General features: G+C 43.6%; 1 protein-coding gene across 1 annotated transcript in view; it reads right to left on the reverse strand.

The window, feature by feature from the left end:
- Nucleotides 1–17649, reverse strand: part of LOC105287539 (protein vein) — a 318479-nt gene that overhangs the window by 6538 nt on the left and 294292 nt on the right. Inside the window, exons 6-8 of the mRNA XM_020034337.2 lie at nt 6202–6276; nt 5065–5435; nt 343–569 (exon numbers count right to left, since the gene is read on the reverse strand). Of these exons, the coding sequence (XP_019889896.1) occupies nt 6224–6276 (53 nt within the window). The 3' untranslated portion in view covers nt 343–569; nt 5065–5435; nt 6202–6223. The remainder of the gene's footprint in view (nt 1–342; nt 570–5064; nt 5436–6201; nt 6277–17649) is intronic.

Raw genomic sequence — 17649 nt, forward strand, 5'->3', positions numbered from 1 at the left:
AATACGTAAAATGTTTAAATTAGACATAACTTCAATATTATGCGACGAGATCAATAAGGGACGCCCTACAAGCAGTAAAATGATAAGTTAAAGGAGAATGATCATTTTGATCGTTATCGGAAAACGTGAATGGAATTTGCTCCCGAAATTGAAACATTTAAATTATAACTTTGTTCTTCTCCAAAAAATGGGATATTTTCAATCGTGCTTCTCGAGCAGTATTCTGATCGCGTCCCGAACAATCTCCGATTGTTCCTAGAAGAAACTGTTTTCCGACCGAACTATCGACTGACGTTTTCACCTCGAGCAAACTCGCGGCGCTTCACATTTCCGTCTGCTCACCTCTGTCGCGATCCAGGACGAAGAACTTCACTTGAACTTCACGCAAGAGCTGGAAAACTATTCGCCATGTTTTATCGGTCCGATCTTCATCCTGTAGAAAAGGACGTTCAGCGCGACGGCCTTCGTCTGGGCTAGCTCGCGAAATTTTGATTCACGACGGTCCAGGATGCGCTGGTGTGCGCGAGGATGACGTTGGTCGGCGACTCGCTTCGTCTCCTGAGGCTCTCCTGCGGTGGAAAGTGGTGGGCCAAATTATTCCTGTAGCGCGTAAGGTGCCGCTAATACCGCCGACTCCGGCGGACTTTCCGGCCTAATTAGCCCGGAACCATTAAATTTATCTACGAGCATCAGGGTCATCGACCTTCCCCCCGTCAGGAAACTGTTAGATCGAGGATGGCGAGGGGTGAAATTCGCTTTCGCGCCAGGAGTTAAGCGCTGAATGATTAAGTTCGAATGCGGGCACAGCCAAGTTATTGGACGAGGGGAAGTGTACCGAGCTCTTTCCTCGCGATTATGAATGGGAAAGGCTAAACCGGGAATAATACACTTTGCTTCGGCGTCGAGAGGGGTTGATGTCTTGCTCACGAATTCTGAAATGCGAGGTTTTAAATCGTGAGAATAAACGCGACATAGAAGCAATGGGATGGATTCTTATTAACACATGAAATTTTGTTTTAAAAAGATTGCTTGCAAATGGAAGGCTACAGGTGAATGTTTAAATTAATAGTTAAAAAATTTTTTTTCAAATAGTTCGGATTTGTTGGATTCTAATTCTTCCTATCACGCTTTCTGCGAGAAAAAAAAGAGAGAAAGAGAACTTAATTGGGGTTAGCAAAGTTAACGAACCAGTGTCTTGGGGGATTAACTTCCGGAAACGATTCGGTCGTTGTAAACTTAATTAACCACTGCCACAATTATTTAATCGAGGTAATCGAGGCACTCTAATGACTTTTTTATACGACATTTATTTCGATCGTTCTTTCTGTGTTTTCTATCTTCTCCCAAATTCGCAAATTGTTGGTAATCGCTAAGGCACAATTGCGCTACAAGTGGTCAGAATTGGGTAATAGATGTGGTCTGCCCGATGAGTTTTGTCAAGTATCTAGTGACGATAATAGGCCTTTGCTATTAATTAGAATGGATCATTAAGTTTATCCGCGATCGTTAGACTCGTCGGATACCGATTTTGCGTGGATTCGTATCGAGAGGATCGCGCGTTTTATTGACAAATCCTCAAAGCTAAGTTCGAACCTTAATCGGCTGGTCGACGAGTAATCTGAGAGATAAAGATAAAGACGTGGATTTAACCGCTTAGCTGTCATGACAGAGTTGAATTTAGGACTCGTAAAAGTAAAACGATTCATCCTTGAATATCTGATTCGACGTGACGATTCGTCATGTACCAACATTGAAATAACGACAATTCTGTACGACAGCATTTACTTATTTATAGAAGATATCAATTTAACGTCAAAAGGAGAATGTCGTGTCTGTTCTCTATAAATGTTCTAAGGGAATTTGTGGCTATCGATAAAGCGGTGAGAGGAATTAATGGCAGGCGAACACGTAGAAGGTTTGACATGATGTACATTATGACTGCGTTCTGTCTTATCTGATTGACGCTCTATCCGACAAGAGCCCGATAAAACGTCATCGCGAGCAGGCTCGTAAAATTCGGCGGATCTGCTCGCGGTCGAGGATCATCAGCGAATTGTCCGGTCGTCATTATCGCGTCGACGACGCGATCCGGTCGTGGCGATAATTGATGAAATGAATCACGTTGACATCGACGGCGATCGTTAGCAATGAGCGGGAGAACACGAACCGCGGGCTATCGTTAATCACCAAGCCTGACACATCCGAGCCATCGTTTGTTACTTTCGGGAAAGTTGTGCGGTTGTTCCCGACGCTCCGACGTGGGTTATCGATTCTGCAGGACTGCTATGGGACTGCGGCTGGTCGATACTTAAAGTTAATTAAGAGCTAATATATTAATTGTTACTAATGCCTAACTAATCGTCTACACGGACGATTGAAATTATCATCAAATATCGTGTACCTAAGTAGATAATATTTAGGGTAATTATCTTATTACGTTATTCTTATTTAGAAACAAATACACAACATGTTTCTTAAATCAATTTTGGAATAAGAAAGTTTATCTGCGTTTAGTGTAAAGTGACGCAAAAAACATTGTAACAGAGTCATATATCAAATAGTCAAACATCCTTGAAACGTATTTAAAACTTTATTACAATATCTGTTGTGCCATAATTATGATTCGACGTGTTCTCTACTCTTCAGGAACGTATCGCGAAATTTCATGTGACGTTTGCCACGTGCTTGCCTTTAAAATACCATTAAATTAAAATTATTTAAGTCTATTCGTAGACGAAATTATTAACAATATCTTCCCCTTTGGCGAAGTTCCTAGCTCGTCTAACGAACGCGGGTAACCAGCGCACTTGTACCGTGTCTCGAGGCTCTCCCTTGCCTTATCCCGGAAGTTAACAACTATCGGCTTTGTAACCGTGCTTAAGTTAACGCGAGTTTCGCGCGCGTTGAATAGTTTGCAAGTCCATTACAGACGCATTAAGAATATACACATATATCTGTATCGCGCACGTGCATGTCTGAACGTTTGCATTCGGCGTTCTTCCTCAGCCACGAGGACACGCGGATCACTTTGGACTTACGACATACCGCAGTCTAGACTGACAAAACTAGCGCGTCTCGATGCGCGATACCATGGCGTCAGGATCTTAGAGTTGCTTTCATCGCAACATCGTTAAGTTTAATCGCAGTTTAACCGCTTCGTCCTGTCTTCTGCCGCGTCGCGACAGATGGATTTTATTCTCGCACGGAACTTCAGATGTGCTGGATTAAAAAATCACGTAACGTGAAAAATGAAGAAAAGGAAAATCAAGAGACGTCAGCTGACGGAATTTTGCTTCACGCTAATCCGCAACACATTTTACGGATAAAAAGCAGATTTACGGAATTACAGTTATTGTTATCTATGTTATATGTAATAGTAGTAGTGATAGCGAAAAATCACTTTTCTACAACAATATAACGTAACAAAATAATAAAATTCACTGTTTGCGATACAAAGCGGTCGCGGATTTTCAACTCTCCCTTCGCGGACAAGTCCGGCAAGGCAAGAAATGTCGATAACGGAGAGGGGGGGGGGAACTTGCTGAGCCGCGCACGCTCCAGCCGCGAGATTCGTATCTTCCTCCTTTGGGTGATATACGAAGGATCCCGCCGTGAATTTTCGTGGCCGACCGTGCGGAGTACCTTTTACGCGGAGCGTTTATGCGTCGTGCGTTTCGAGGATACGTGGCCGGGGCTGCTGCTTTTCCCGCAAAGAGCTTTCTGCATCGCGCGGCGCAGCGACTTACTATGGAGCTTACGGAAGAGCCCCGCAGAGACATCCGGTTCGCTCGTATCCCCCGCGGTCTCTTTTCCGTGCCGCGCGTAGTTTTCAGCTTTTACCCTTTGGCTTTCCTTTTGGCGTGGTTCTTCTTCACGAAAAACGGTCAGCCGTATCGTTTCCGCCCGACCTAGCGCACCGTCTAAGGACATCGGGGACCACTGGACGTTATTGCACGAGATATACAGTTACGTGTCTACGTACATACGTACGTATCCACCCTTTCCCCGACCGTACGTAAGCGTACGGTACGTACGGTACTTCCTTTCGAACAGTTATCGATATTCGATTGTGACCCTCTCAAGGCTTTGGTAGTCGTAAAAGCGTGTTCGAAGGAGCGTGAGATAACGCGAACTGCAAAGAGAACGAAAACCAAACCTTACTTCCTTCGTTTCCTTCCGTTACTTCCCTTACTTTCCCCTTCCGCGTCCCGGTTTGCAGATGGGTGATAGAGCGTCCTACGCAAATTATGGCGTACTCGTGCGGGGGTACAATTGCAGCCCGACATCTCCCCCATAAACTCGGGAAGCCATAAACAAATTTTACTATCTCTCGCTCTCTCTTCTCTCTATTTTTCTCATTGCCTCTCCCTCCTTTTTGCCTTCTCGAAGAGCCTCAGCAGAGATCTCGAAGATTCATTTTCGTCGAGTCGTGCAACTTCAACTTTGAACACAGCGCGTGACTCGCGTCGCAAGGACCCGGCTACCCTTCGCCAAGACGATAAATCACGGCGAACCCGTTGAGCCCCTTTATATCGGCGCACCGCGAAAACAGCCCCCTTATTCTCCTCCAAGTCCTCCGTTCATCAGTAAGGTGACGTGTCGTTGCGACAAGTTTTTGCTGTTACACAGGCTCTCGTGTAGAGGCACCGCCCTGAACAAACACGCTTGCATCGCGTGTGCAAACGTATAATCATACCTCTGCTTTTTTCATTAACTTCAACTCGACTTTACGGAATTGTTTAACGATCGGAGAACCTTGAGTCTTTGAAGAACGCGTCAAATCCCGGAGGATGTAAATAAACCGCGCTCGTGCGGCCCTCCGGTTAATTTTAACTTGGATTTATCTTAACACAAAAGATTTGATACAAATATCCGTCCTCCGTTTATTTGAACTGACGAAAGACACAGAAACTCGCGACAAATACTGACCCCAACGGGAGGATGCGCTTCACGGCGATCGTGGAAGTTCCATTCGGTCATCCCGCGTAACGCGTCGCAACATAACTCGACGTCAAGTTGCTGCAAAGTGTCACTCACGGTGCAATAAAGTCATGTGAAACTCACCGTTGAGAAATGATGGGGGTTTTTCCTGATGATGGCTGGCGTCGTCGTCTCGAGGCAGATCGTCGCCGTCCGAGAGATGACGGTGGACAGTGGACGAAACGTACACTGGAGGAAAGGGATGACGGATAGGTGAAGAACGATCCGCAGAAGCGAAATCGAGGGAGGGTGGCGCGGGACGAGCGACGAGCGCTCGGGATGGTCACGCGAATCGGTGGATGGAGATAATACGGTGAAACGTGGGGAGCCCGAGGAGAACGCGGAGGGCGAAGTCGCGGATGCAGGAACCTGTGTGGGGTCAGGGGGATGTGGGGGACGGTCGGATGGGCGAGGCTACAACAAAACGAAACACGATGAATGTCCCGATGTGCAAGCTGCAAGCAGAAAGAACGCCACGAAGATCGATGGTCAGTCCTCTTCGGTCGCGCGTCCTGAATTATCTAGATAAATGTGCCCGGCGGGCGTCGGCGTCGTCCGCCGCGACCGCTGGATTCACCCTTGCATGGGGTGACCGTTAAATATCCCGAAATCGAAATCGAGATCGCGCGGATCCGCGGAAGCTGCGAGAGCGCTCTGTTTGATCACGAAGGATCCGTTTATCGTTGGCGATTGCTGTTGCCGTGAATGGTGCCTCGCGTTTCGACATTATGTAAATTTTATGGTAGGCTCGAAACGGGACGCAGATTGTAAATTAATTTTGCGTGCACATAGAATATTTGTGAGCCCGATTGTGAGGAAAATTCAGACTGTCTGATTAATAAATGATACAGTGATACAAAAAACAAAGCAGTGAAATTAATAATTCAAATAAAACTACCTGTTATATTTACATGCATGTAACATACGTATTTAACAGTCACCTCCAAAAATAGCAAATTTCTCGAAACAAGCTGATTATTATCGCAGTAATTTTTTAAATATATAAATAATAAAGGATATTGTATTATTCAAAGATGATTGCTTTTCTCAATTTATCAAGAAGTTTCAATTATTAGTTTGATTCTAGCGAAACATTTGTCACAGTAGTCTTTGGATCCGATACGATATGAAATGTTATCGACTTAATACTGTCAGATATTTTTTGCGATCGGGTGATTCATATATCTAATGGGCACAGATAACAAAAATAAATCAATTTACCTTGACAGTGCCGCTAGATGCGCTAGAAGCGGGCGAGCGTCACGTCCTCGGCGAACGAAGAAAACTTATCCATATCTTGAGTGTCAGCAAGAAAAGAAAATAGTTCTTCATTAAGTATCTTGGAATGAATGAAACGTAGCCTCTGTGGATCTTGAAAAAAACTGAGACATAAAAATTAATTCGCCCTCTCTTTTTCGCGTAGAATGTGCATTATTATGCATTTCCCTCATGCATTTTCTTCGTTTGTAACATGTATGAAATTTAGCTTCAGATTTGAAGAAACAATATGAAACATTTTAGTTATTAAAAATTCATTTCTACGTACTCCAATGATAGATTTATAGGAAATCATTGAATACTGACGTAATTTCGATACATTTTGTTGGGCGTTAAAACGATCAAAGGCTAAAAAATCGCCGAGTCATAATTTATACGTTTCCCGTACGGTGTCAGATCGGAAAAAATTCATGCTCTTACGAAAGCACAAGCTTCTCGTCCTCGTACTACAGCGACTGTCGACCCCACGGGCTCTTCAAGGCTCTTCACCGACCCTGAAGAAGAGTGAACGAGACGAGGGGCACGGTGAACGGTCGTAGTTCTATTTCTGTCGCTCGTGAATCATTCCGCTCGCACCTATCTCGTCTAACGCGTATAAAGACCCTTATACGGCCATGCCGAAAGGTGGATGACCTGGATAACACGCGCTTTTAACGATGATTTCGTAAGCGGATTACTTGTAATAACGCTAATCTCCCTCTTTCGTGAGACTAACGCGATGCATAGGCAGATGAAACTTTCTATGTATCTTAAAATTATATAATTTGCAACGCTAGTAAAATATATTTAAAAGCAAGAATATAGGCTTTATTTTTCGATCACTTTCGTGAATTTTGAATACTTGTAGATATAAATCTTCTTCAATAAAGACGCTTTCTTTCTCAGACGAGAGTATGTTTCACTGACAACACCTTAGTGCGCAGCCTCGTCTATCTTCTTTAAATTCTTCCGAGATCTTTTGCTAGTATAATCTAATCTTCTTTTCTGTGATTCTCTATGTACAAACAACCTCATAAAAAATAATCTCAGAAATTACACATAATCACATAAATTACACACAAAATGCATAATAAATAATAAATTTTAAAAGTTAGTAAAGAGAAGAAGCACGTACGGAAAGTTTTCGGATCCAAACGAACAGCTAGTCAATGATGTTTAAACAATGCAGCATTCGCCGACAGAGGGACCACCGCGTTCGATAAGTCAATTTCATTGCAAGCACGACAAACGGAAGCCATCATCCTTGACATCTGACTCGGATTGGACGATCGTGCAACAGCAAGGAATTCGATTTGGTTGCCGTCGTAGTTTTTGATTAAATGAATGTTGCGGCGGTGTTTCGCTGATACGCCGTATTGTCCTGACGTGCCGTTCATAAGCACGTAATGCGCGGGTGCAATGGCACACACCGATGGCAAAATTTCAGCGGGCAAACGCGAAACGGAGAATTCTCCGGCAAACTTTAACATTCAATAAACTTGCAGATAATAGCGCCGATACCGGTATTGTGCCGCTGCAGTCAGCCTGACCACTATTAGTGTCGTTTCGCGAATTTGCGCACCCTCCCGGCTTTACCGCATTAGGATTCATGCGTTTAGTGCGAGAATGGGTGGATCGTGCCGAGAGCCGCGTTTAGGTGTATTAGCGTTGCGTATTCGACGTGAAAAAACGATACAATGAATTGCCCGACGATACGATTTCCCCGCCATTTCCTCAGTCGTAAGATAAAATTGACCGGAAAATGGCGGGAAACCTAACAGAAGATTTTTTTATTAGAACAATGAGAAAACTCCGATAATTTCGGTGAATTGGAATACAGCAGGATGCAGTGGAATTATATAATTTTCTCGATTTGCTTTTTAATTGAGATTTAAATTACTGAAATCTATATCGCTGTCTGAAGACGAGCGGAAATTGTATTTCCGATTCTCTTGAGTCTTCCCATACCGAGTTAGAAGGTTTATCAAAACGACAGTCTTAATCGTGAATGAAGTTAGAATGTCTCGATAGAAGATACCCTGATATCTGTCGATTCTAATATTTTATATTTACTACCAAGTCACTCATATACGAATAACAGTTTTAATAGAATTTAAGTAGGACTGATTTTATTAACTATTTGCAGAAATGTAGAACGAAAATAAGCTGAAGTATCACTTGTATAATATGATATAAGAAATCAAATTAACATTACCACGAGTTCACACTCGAAATTAGCTGTGCGATCCAACTTGTGGCATTTCCGTCGAATTAATAATTAATAAGCGCAACTGTTTTTCGTACCGCATTCGCACGACTCAACGTTACTGCGAAATATCGGCGACGAATGAGATGAATGACGCGCGCCTTGTCGGAAACTTTTCTACCCTACGAGACGTATCGATGATACACGGTTCTATTCACGGCACTTGAAGTTGTCGCTGACTTCGAGAGAACTTTGCCGAGGCTGTTGATTTCTCAAAAGACATGTGCGAGCAACGACGACGACGATGAGGATGATGACTCCGCTCGATCGCGCGCGCGTATCAGAAAAATCGTCGGAGCGAACGAACACATTTATTTCCCGGCTGCGACGAAGCGCGCGTTACCTCCGAAACATACCCCTATGTAAATCACTGTCGATACGCGAGAGCTTCTTTTAGTTTTGTATTCCCCTCTCTTCCCCCTTCTGCCATCCTTTATTATCGAAAACCATTGAATTCATGATCGTTTTCGCGGCCGGAGGTGTAGGGGGCGGCGGTGGCGCGGGACAAGCGCGTTCTCGAATGAATAAAAGGGGCAATCGCGCCCGGGCGCGATGTAAATTCATTACACGTGTACGCCGAGCACTCTCGTCTGGGTGGCGTTTGTTTGCAGAATCTAATCAAATATTGTCGAATGCTCATTCGCGCGCCATTTTTATAAAAGTTCCGACGTCGCAGCTGATCGAGACGCAGGAATGCGGCTGCTCGCACTCTGTCTCCTCTGTAGTCGATATTCGTCCATTTGTATATTTGCACGCTTGTATAATCGATCGAGAAATTAACGAAACGATTTTTCTGTGAGGGTATACAACGTTGTTACTCTTTATATTAGATTCATTTTCGCTCTTTGCGTGGATAAAAATGTTAAAAATAACAGAACAGTATTGTGCTGTGCAATCTTCTATTATAGAAAAGTTATGATCGTAATAATATAATAATTATACAATACAGAATTAATTCCGAAAATGAATTTTTTAGCTAGGGTTTCTTCAGAAAAATATAAACGAATAATGATACTATATTGATAATAATAATTGGATCATGCAACAAGAGATTTCAAATTTTTCAGATAAAACCGAACCGGTTCTAATAACTCATTCTAATAACGTAATTCAACGTAACGTAAGCTCCTAAATAAATGCAATGGTTCTGTTTAATATCCTTAATGCTGTTTGTAGCGCATTGGTCATTTTGAATTAATGCTTCGATTTGGTTATTTTGGGTTAATGCTTTGATTGAAATTCATCTATTGGAGGAAAATCCGGAATTACTTATCACACAATCCAATATATTCTGCTCCCCGAAACATTATGTCAGGCTCACTGATTCCAAATCCATCTCGAGAGTAGTCGAATATTCCGAATATTAACCGAATAATTATATCCCGGGGTTTCCTCAAATGTGCCGATTAAATCCCAATTAATTTTGCAAAACGAGCAGAATCAGAAGTCCCCCAAGTAGCGGAATTAGTTCCACATGAGCTATTACCGATTATGACGTCATTTATTTATCGAGGTCAGATCGACTACTAGTGGTCGCTGCTTATGTAACCAGTCAAACCGCCAGCAGGTAGTAACCCTCTATCCCCTTCCCCCCTTTTACCCTCTCCGAGTGTAACCCTCCCGTTAACACACGTTACCGTGTTGCATGTGTCGGCCATGACAAACTGTACGCGCGTTCGCGAGCGAACGCGCGAGAAATTGCCGCAGTTTCGCAGGCCGAAGGTGGCGGAATTCGAGTGTAGCAAGCTCGGTGAATCTCCGCTCTCTCTGGGGTAATTCTCGGGTAGGGAAGCGTCTCCCCGCAACGGTGAGGTACGTACGCTCACTAATATACACGCCAGACGCCGAGCAAGATCGGAGGGAGGGAGGGAGAGTATCCCGCTGTCCCGGTAATACGTATCGGACTACATTTCACGGTTGATCGAGGCCCGGGCCGGCCGGGCGCCGCCGGGTCGGCACCGCGCCATAGACTATTTCCCAAAGGATTCCCAGTGCGATATAATGGGTTCGCCAAGGTATAACGCAGCCAGCTATACCTAATTCCATCGTATTACCGGGACCAAGCGAGTGAGCGAGCCCAAGTTCGACCGGAGCTCGTCCGACCGTGCAGCCTTGGTCAGGTTCTCGCGCGGGGGTGAATTCGTCAACCGCCCCGAACGTTGTCTCGGACGTCCGTGAGGGAGACCGGCCCGACTCTTGGCGCGCCGGGTTCGAGAATCTGAGAATCGCATTTTCTTGCCACGTACGGTCGAGCATATTGATACTTCACCTCGTTTTCTATCGTTTGCACGAATATGTGTAAGTATCACCTGTGAATACATTGTCCTTTTATCCATGGCAGTTTAAATCATTGTTACTCATTTATCCAGTATTTATATAGAAGTGTTTGATGTCGAAGCAGTCAAATATTATATATTTGAGAAACAAATTGCATTTGTCAGAAACAAATTATTCATACAAAGTGAGCTTTTTGGCGAATTTAAATCTGCCAGCCGAAGTGTTTAACGCCTCCTGGTGCGTTTAAATTCGCTCGTCAAAAATGTGCGTAATATTCAAACGAATATTTTACAATTAATTGTACTGGTATAGCTAAAGTTGCATTTACAAAGACCTAAATAATCGGTGAATCGCAAAATGCCTTTGCGAATACAAGTACACGTAACAGTCTTTAAATGCACCCGATTACACGCTTCGCGCATATGCCATCCGCGCGACGATCTTTCCTCGGCTTCTTCCTACGGTACCTCGTATCCATCCCTTCGCAAGCATACACCTTTTCCACTGCTGTTGGAGACGGGAAACTTACCTATCTACCTACTTACCTACCTACCTACCTATCGGGTTACTTCTATCTCGCAGGATCTATGGAAAGACTCCTTCAGGTCGGGCAAAATTGAAAAGTGGAGCTAGGAATCTCATTTAGATCGTTCCGAGCGATTCGGTGAGCGAGTGAGCGCACGCGCGATTTATCGGCTTATCACGCGTTCTCTGCTCGCAGCTGAAAATCCGTTGAGCCCGATTTGGGGGATCCAGAGGATCGCGCGAAATAATGAAAGAGGATCGGTTATTAATTATCGCGCCTGGCAGTCATCTTACCCCCTTTCTTCTGCCCTCTTACCCTCTTTCTTATAATTTCCTTTTCTTTTCCCCCTTTTTTTCTTAAGGCATGCTCCTCCTGCGGTTCGCACCTTCGGCGGAACGTGTCGGGGGGCTGCAGATGGAAGGGAGGCATTGTGAGTGCAAAGGGTCGCCCATCGAAAGTCTTTTGTTAGTGCTACATAAAGAAAGCAAAAAGGGATGAGAGGATGGCTATTGTCTCCACAGCCGCGCGGCTACGAAAACGGAAGTACTTCGTGTGCGCGCGTGCATGTTCCACGCATTTTTTAATACCACGAGTAACTTGCGCCGCTTCCCCAAGCACTATTAACCCTTCCGCGGCAGATTGTTTCTGGATGTTCGAAGATTTCGATTTCATTCGAAGAAAGAATGCTGGAACGTTCCTGGCGCTTTAGTCATTTCGTTAATTTTGTTCATTGATATAGCTTGCTAAATCTTGCAATAGCTATTATTTTGATGAGTTTTTATTCGTTTCAGGATGCACGTGTATTATTTTTCTTCGTATTATTTATTTATTAAGAATAGAAAGGGCTGAATAAATTGTGCAAAATTCCGTTTTGTCTAGTTCACGTTTTGCTCTTGCATACCGTTGGCGAATAGACAATTGATACGAGGAAATACTCGCGGAAGAGTTGCTTGCGTTGGTGCTAGTGGCGGCGTTTACACGCGCTCGCAGTCCGTCGCTTAGGTAGATATCCGGTCTACCGAATGTCCTGGTAGTCGTTATAGTTTAATGCGTCCGGGCGCCACCGTAATGCGGATTCATTGCTAGCGAGAGCAACGTCGGCTGGGCAGTCGTTCGTGTAAACATCGTGTACAGCCAACCAGCCAACGTGATATCGTGCGTGTTTGCGCGTGTACGTACATTCCACGTCTTTCCTCGTCGTGGTGGTCCCTGACGTCCGTCAACCCCCGGCGTCACTCGTTTGCCCCGAGAGGACACGCGCCCTTATTTCACCTCGGTTGCCTTTAATGAGAGCCGTAAAGCGCGCCCTCCGTGTCGAGCTTGGTGACGCGGAGGGCCGTTGACGTTGGGACGATGCGAGGAACCACGTGGAGGACATTATACGTCGATGGTCGGACTCGATGGTGTTAGGGTTTCCGCAACGGAACGTATTCCAGCATTGCGAATTGAAAAGGCGAGTTGATGCGGCGACCCGCGATTGCCGGCGGCATTAGCGCGTTGATTACCGCGCGAGCCACTCGTGTGTTTATCGATATAATCATGGCTCACATTCGTGCGAAGTAGATGTGGCTTAATTCTGTAGATGTATACACGTCACATACACGTACACACGTACACATATCGAGATCCAACGGACTCCAATCGAACTCGGACGCGTCTGAATTTCCCAAACTCCATCCAAAGGGAAGGCGGCAAATTAATACACGTATATTGCACTATGTTGGGTAGTGATTGCTTCCAAACTAACGTTTAAAGGGCAGGAATCGGTGCGCTCTTACTGAAAGTTAATGGGTTTAGTTATGGGTATACAAGTAACGTGTGGAATCAATAAAATGAGTCGAAAAGCCCCGTTATATTTGACTAACAGCAAATAAGCACAGAATAATATTGACAAAAATGAAATAAATGAATGTCGCAAAATGTGTTAAAAATTGATAAAAACTTTATTAATTTTCGATAGTTCACTAAAAATTAATAGAAATTTCAATCAATTATGTGTTACTAATTTCGGTAATATTTTCGCCGATTTAGTTCTCTCTAAATATAGATAACTTGACTCTCAGAATAATAGCCTTAGACTTAGTCTTACTTTATTAATATATAATTTAATAATCTCATTTAATTTTAAATTAGGTGCTATAAAGATTAATTAGATCGATCGTTTATAATTAAAATTTTATAAAAGTTTATTTATTTCAAACCGGTCAATCTCGAAATTTTAAGTCATATGTACACATATTGTTTTATATCGACTTTTGCAAACAAATGCATCTGTTTTTGAAATTTCAAATTTCATTGGCTATAGACAGCAATTTATGCAAAACATTATCAGCCAATATTTATTTAATTAACACATTACTTGATAATCTCACTAAATTTCTGTTTGATGTTACATATCAAACTATTAACTATTCAATTACACAAATAATTAATTTCGTTATCCTAGTTGATGCGCTCAACGATAATGGCTACTTTCATTGTCAAGAGATACGAGTGTTTCTTGAATATTCAGACCAACGCTGAATGGCTACAGTTCAGAAATGTTCACATTGGCTATTATGGTGAAGAGAACAATATCTATCCGACACTGAGTAGCGTTTTCCTCTCGGCGGAATACTGTCCGTGTCCAAATAGAATTCAAGTTCGCGAAACGTCAGATTAAGCTCCGATTTGTCAGAACAAAGCTATACGACCAGCGAATTATCATTACGGTGGCGGATGATGTGCGAGCGATAAAACATGTCCGCGAGATTTATTCGCACGAATAAGAAACTTAAGCGACGGAAAATCTGTTATATTATATTTTGCGATAACACAATCGTTCTCGGCGGAAATGTGATTGTGCTTGTCACTCGTCTTTCGCGCGTCGCTCCGTATAGCATAAATTCTTTTCCTTTGCCAAAAAGCATTCCGCAAAACATTTTCCGTGCAAATATTAGACATTAGCGTGAGTCATCCGGATTGCGTCTAGATAACGATACATTTCAATGTAGCAATGTTGGAGAATTTTCTTTCTTGTTTTTTAAAGGTTGCCTATCCTATTATTATTAAATTGTAAAAATATTAAAATTGATATACGACACGTTACGTTGTACTGTCATAAGTATATGTTTTCATAAGTTTGATTCATCGCCACGTAAACGCAAGATTATTTAGTTAATGAGCTAATGCTTCCTATGTGAGTACTCTTTTCTTATCCGTTGTATTTTGCGGGAACTCGTGATGTGCGCTCGTATCCGATTTTCGTCTGCGTCTCGCTGCAAAAGTCCATCGGAACTCGCCCTAACTAGCAACAGGGCTTCGCGGAACAGCTGATATAGATTTAATAGCCTAAGCTTCATGCGGGCTGCATTAGCACTGCGATTACTGCGTAAGGGGAGATTTGTGGTTCACGTATAACTCCCTCATATTGTGTAACTCCTGCGATTAGAGTTCGCGAATGTATTAAATCGTTAGCGAATGTTTGCCGTTTACATTATCGGGAAACTCCGTGCGTCGAGGCTGCACCATTGTAATATAACGCGATAACGTTTCTCACATTTGTCCCCGAAGTCCTCAATGAGCACATGTAAGACTTATGATCGTGTCTTTCGAAATTTTTTCTTCAAAAGGAAATAGATGCGAACAAATATTTCTCTGCTTTTCATCTTTTTTAAATTTGTTACATCTTTATTCTTTCCTCGAATATTTTCTTTCAACATCATTCGTAGTTCATCACGTTACTCATCAGCGTCGATTTTGTTCCATGGACAATTACCGCTTTATGTCCCAGAGATTAATCAATTCGACCATAATCGTTTACGTTCACCCCATTACTTGATGGGGATTTCTATCGCGAGAAATATACGAGCTTTCGAAAGTTCGTAGGGAAATTTTCGAGGATACGCTTCGCTTGACTTTAAACTTTGTAAACGGTGGATATCGTTAATTCCGTATTGCGGTATTCAGTGCCGAGCGATACTCCCTCCTGTGTATTCATGCATTTTCATTTGGTGACTTTCCATCATGTATAACGCCCGCGCTTTAATTCATTCCTTTTGTTCCGCGACCGGATCCATCATCGCTCTCTTTTTCTCTCGATGCCGCCACAGCACTGCCTATATTCGTGCCGTGGCGGTGCTCGTGCATTGTTCGTGCACCAACTCTTTGACGGTTTTGCTAAGTGAAGTGCACCGAGCGAGCAAATTGACGCCGGGACGCGTCAACGTGCAACGCCGCATTGTATCGTTGTATCATACCGTAATGCGTTATATCGTCGGATAAACATTTGCATCCCGTACATCGGGACGTTTTCACGCGATGTTTCTCGATCGGGGATTAAGCTCGGACACGGAGACGCTGTCATGGAGCTCTCATAATCCGTCATCGCTCGTTCCGACCTTCTCTTTCTCTCTTCTTTGCATTTCCTGCAAAAGAATTCTGTCTGTATAACTTCCGTCATTCCCATTCCCTTTTTCCATGTAACACTCTTTGACACATCGACTGCCACGGCGGTCATCCAAGGAACGCTCGAATTCTCTGAAAGCGCAGGAATGTACGGGCGGACATGGATTGCCGCATTTCGCAGCATATTTCGCGCGTAGTTTTACGCTCGCGAATAGTTCGGTAACTCACGCGCGCGCGGGTTGATAAAATATTGCATGTAAACTGGCGTGCACCCATCACTGTATTTATGCACTCGCGTGAGCTACGCGCGCATATGTGCAACACCATGCTCCGGCAGTACACACGCACACGCGCGCGGAAAGCAGATTTTCCGCGCGCTCGTAAAAGCCGGCAAACAGCGGCAGCATCACCGTCATTCGCGTAGCCGGCGCGCATTTACCTCGCGATCTCGCCTCTCCCTTTCTCTCAGTCTCTCCTCTTTCTTTCTCCCGCACTCGGACAGGTGGCATAATGTTAAATAAACCAGGATTTACATCGCTCATTCGACTCCGCTTTTCGTACTCCGAGTCGATCGGATGCAACTTTGCATCTCGTATCGGATGTGCGAACTGTGCGTCGAGCTGGCTTGGGTGCTGTTTAATTTTCGGTGCCTCGTTTACCTTTTCGCGCAGATTCCACAAGAGGAATCCCCGTGCGCGATGACAAGTCGGATTGTAGAGATGTCACGCGAAAATTTCTCTCGCGCGTAAAACGTTATGTAATGCTTGTTTAGAATTAATTTCGTCGACCACGGCTATTTCTCTGCCTGGTTATTTTATATTTATAAACCTCGTTATTTTAAAATCGTCTTGGAAAATCTTAATAATTTTATTATAGTTGAATGATCCTGTCAGTTAATTTGAGCTCGTATTATGCTGAAATCCGATCTAATTCTAATTTTCAATACCTATACGTTTCTTTTATAAGAATATTATCGAGTATTGAAAGGACAATTTTTAACTTGTCTGACAGACTGTAGTTAAAATGAAAACGTACTATAGATTTTAGAAAAAGCTTACGTGTTATAAGAGGAAGTGCGATAATTAGTAGTAATAATTCAAACGTGTTTTTTTGCGCTACATGCAGATTTAAGTACGAGTTCGCGTTTTTCTCGTCGAATGTGTAATTTTAGAAAGTCGGCAATTATAGAGTAATTTTGAGTAAATCAGTAATGCCGAAGTTTGCTTAACGATGTTCACTAACAATAGCTTCCGTTCGTTTTCCGATACTTCTTGTTTAGTCATGTAAACGGAGAACTGTGTCTCCGTCGTTGGATAATACGATTTCGCAAATAATGGCGACGTTGACTACAATAGTTTCCAACTGGTGCGCCAAAGTTTATCAGCCTACATACATTATTCGCAGACTCGCAGACTCTCTGTAGAGACTTTATTCTCGAATACCTCTCGCGTAAGAATGTAAAGCAAGAATTCGTATTCTTTCCTTTAACTAAACACAATTCCACAAATAACGGCGTTAATAGTAACGGCTTTTGCAACAGGTTCATAAAAATTGCATAGCGTTTATATCTATTGATTCGTCTATGTCTACAGTTTATGAATAAGTGTCTTCAGTATTTCTCGTACGAAGCTGTTACACAAACATCTGACCGCTCGCGGTGCGCTCGTTAATTAATACAGTTTTGCAGGAATAATGGCAACGTTTGAATAATTCGCGCGCGATCCACTTGAGCGCCACTGCGCAATCGCGCTCCGTAACGCTCTCTTGCACCGGGCCCGCCACGACGAGCGGATGACGAAATGCAAAATGGACGAAGATTTGCATTCGAACTGGCTGTGCTTTATGCGTCGCCGAGTGCGTCCGTTCCCTCGTCCGTCGACGTGAGTGATTCCGTGGGGTCGGGTGGCGAGTCCTCTCGTTCGATTATGCGACGTCCGCAGCGTCACGGATGATGTGC

Source organism: Ooceraea biroi, chromosome 5 (genome assembly GCF_003672135.1).
Source record: "Ooceraea biroi isolate clonal line C1 chromosome 5, Obir_v5.4, whole genome shotgun sequence".
Taxonomy (NCBI): Eukaryota; Metazoa; Arthropoda; class Insecta; order Hymenoptera; family Formicidae; genus Ooceraea; species Ooceraea biroi.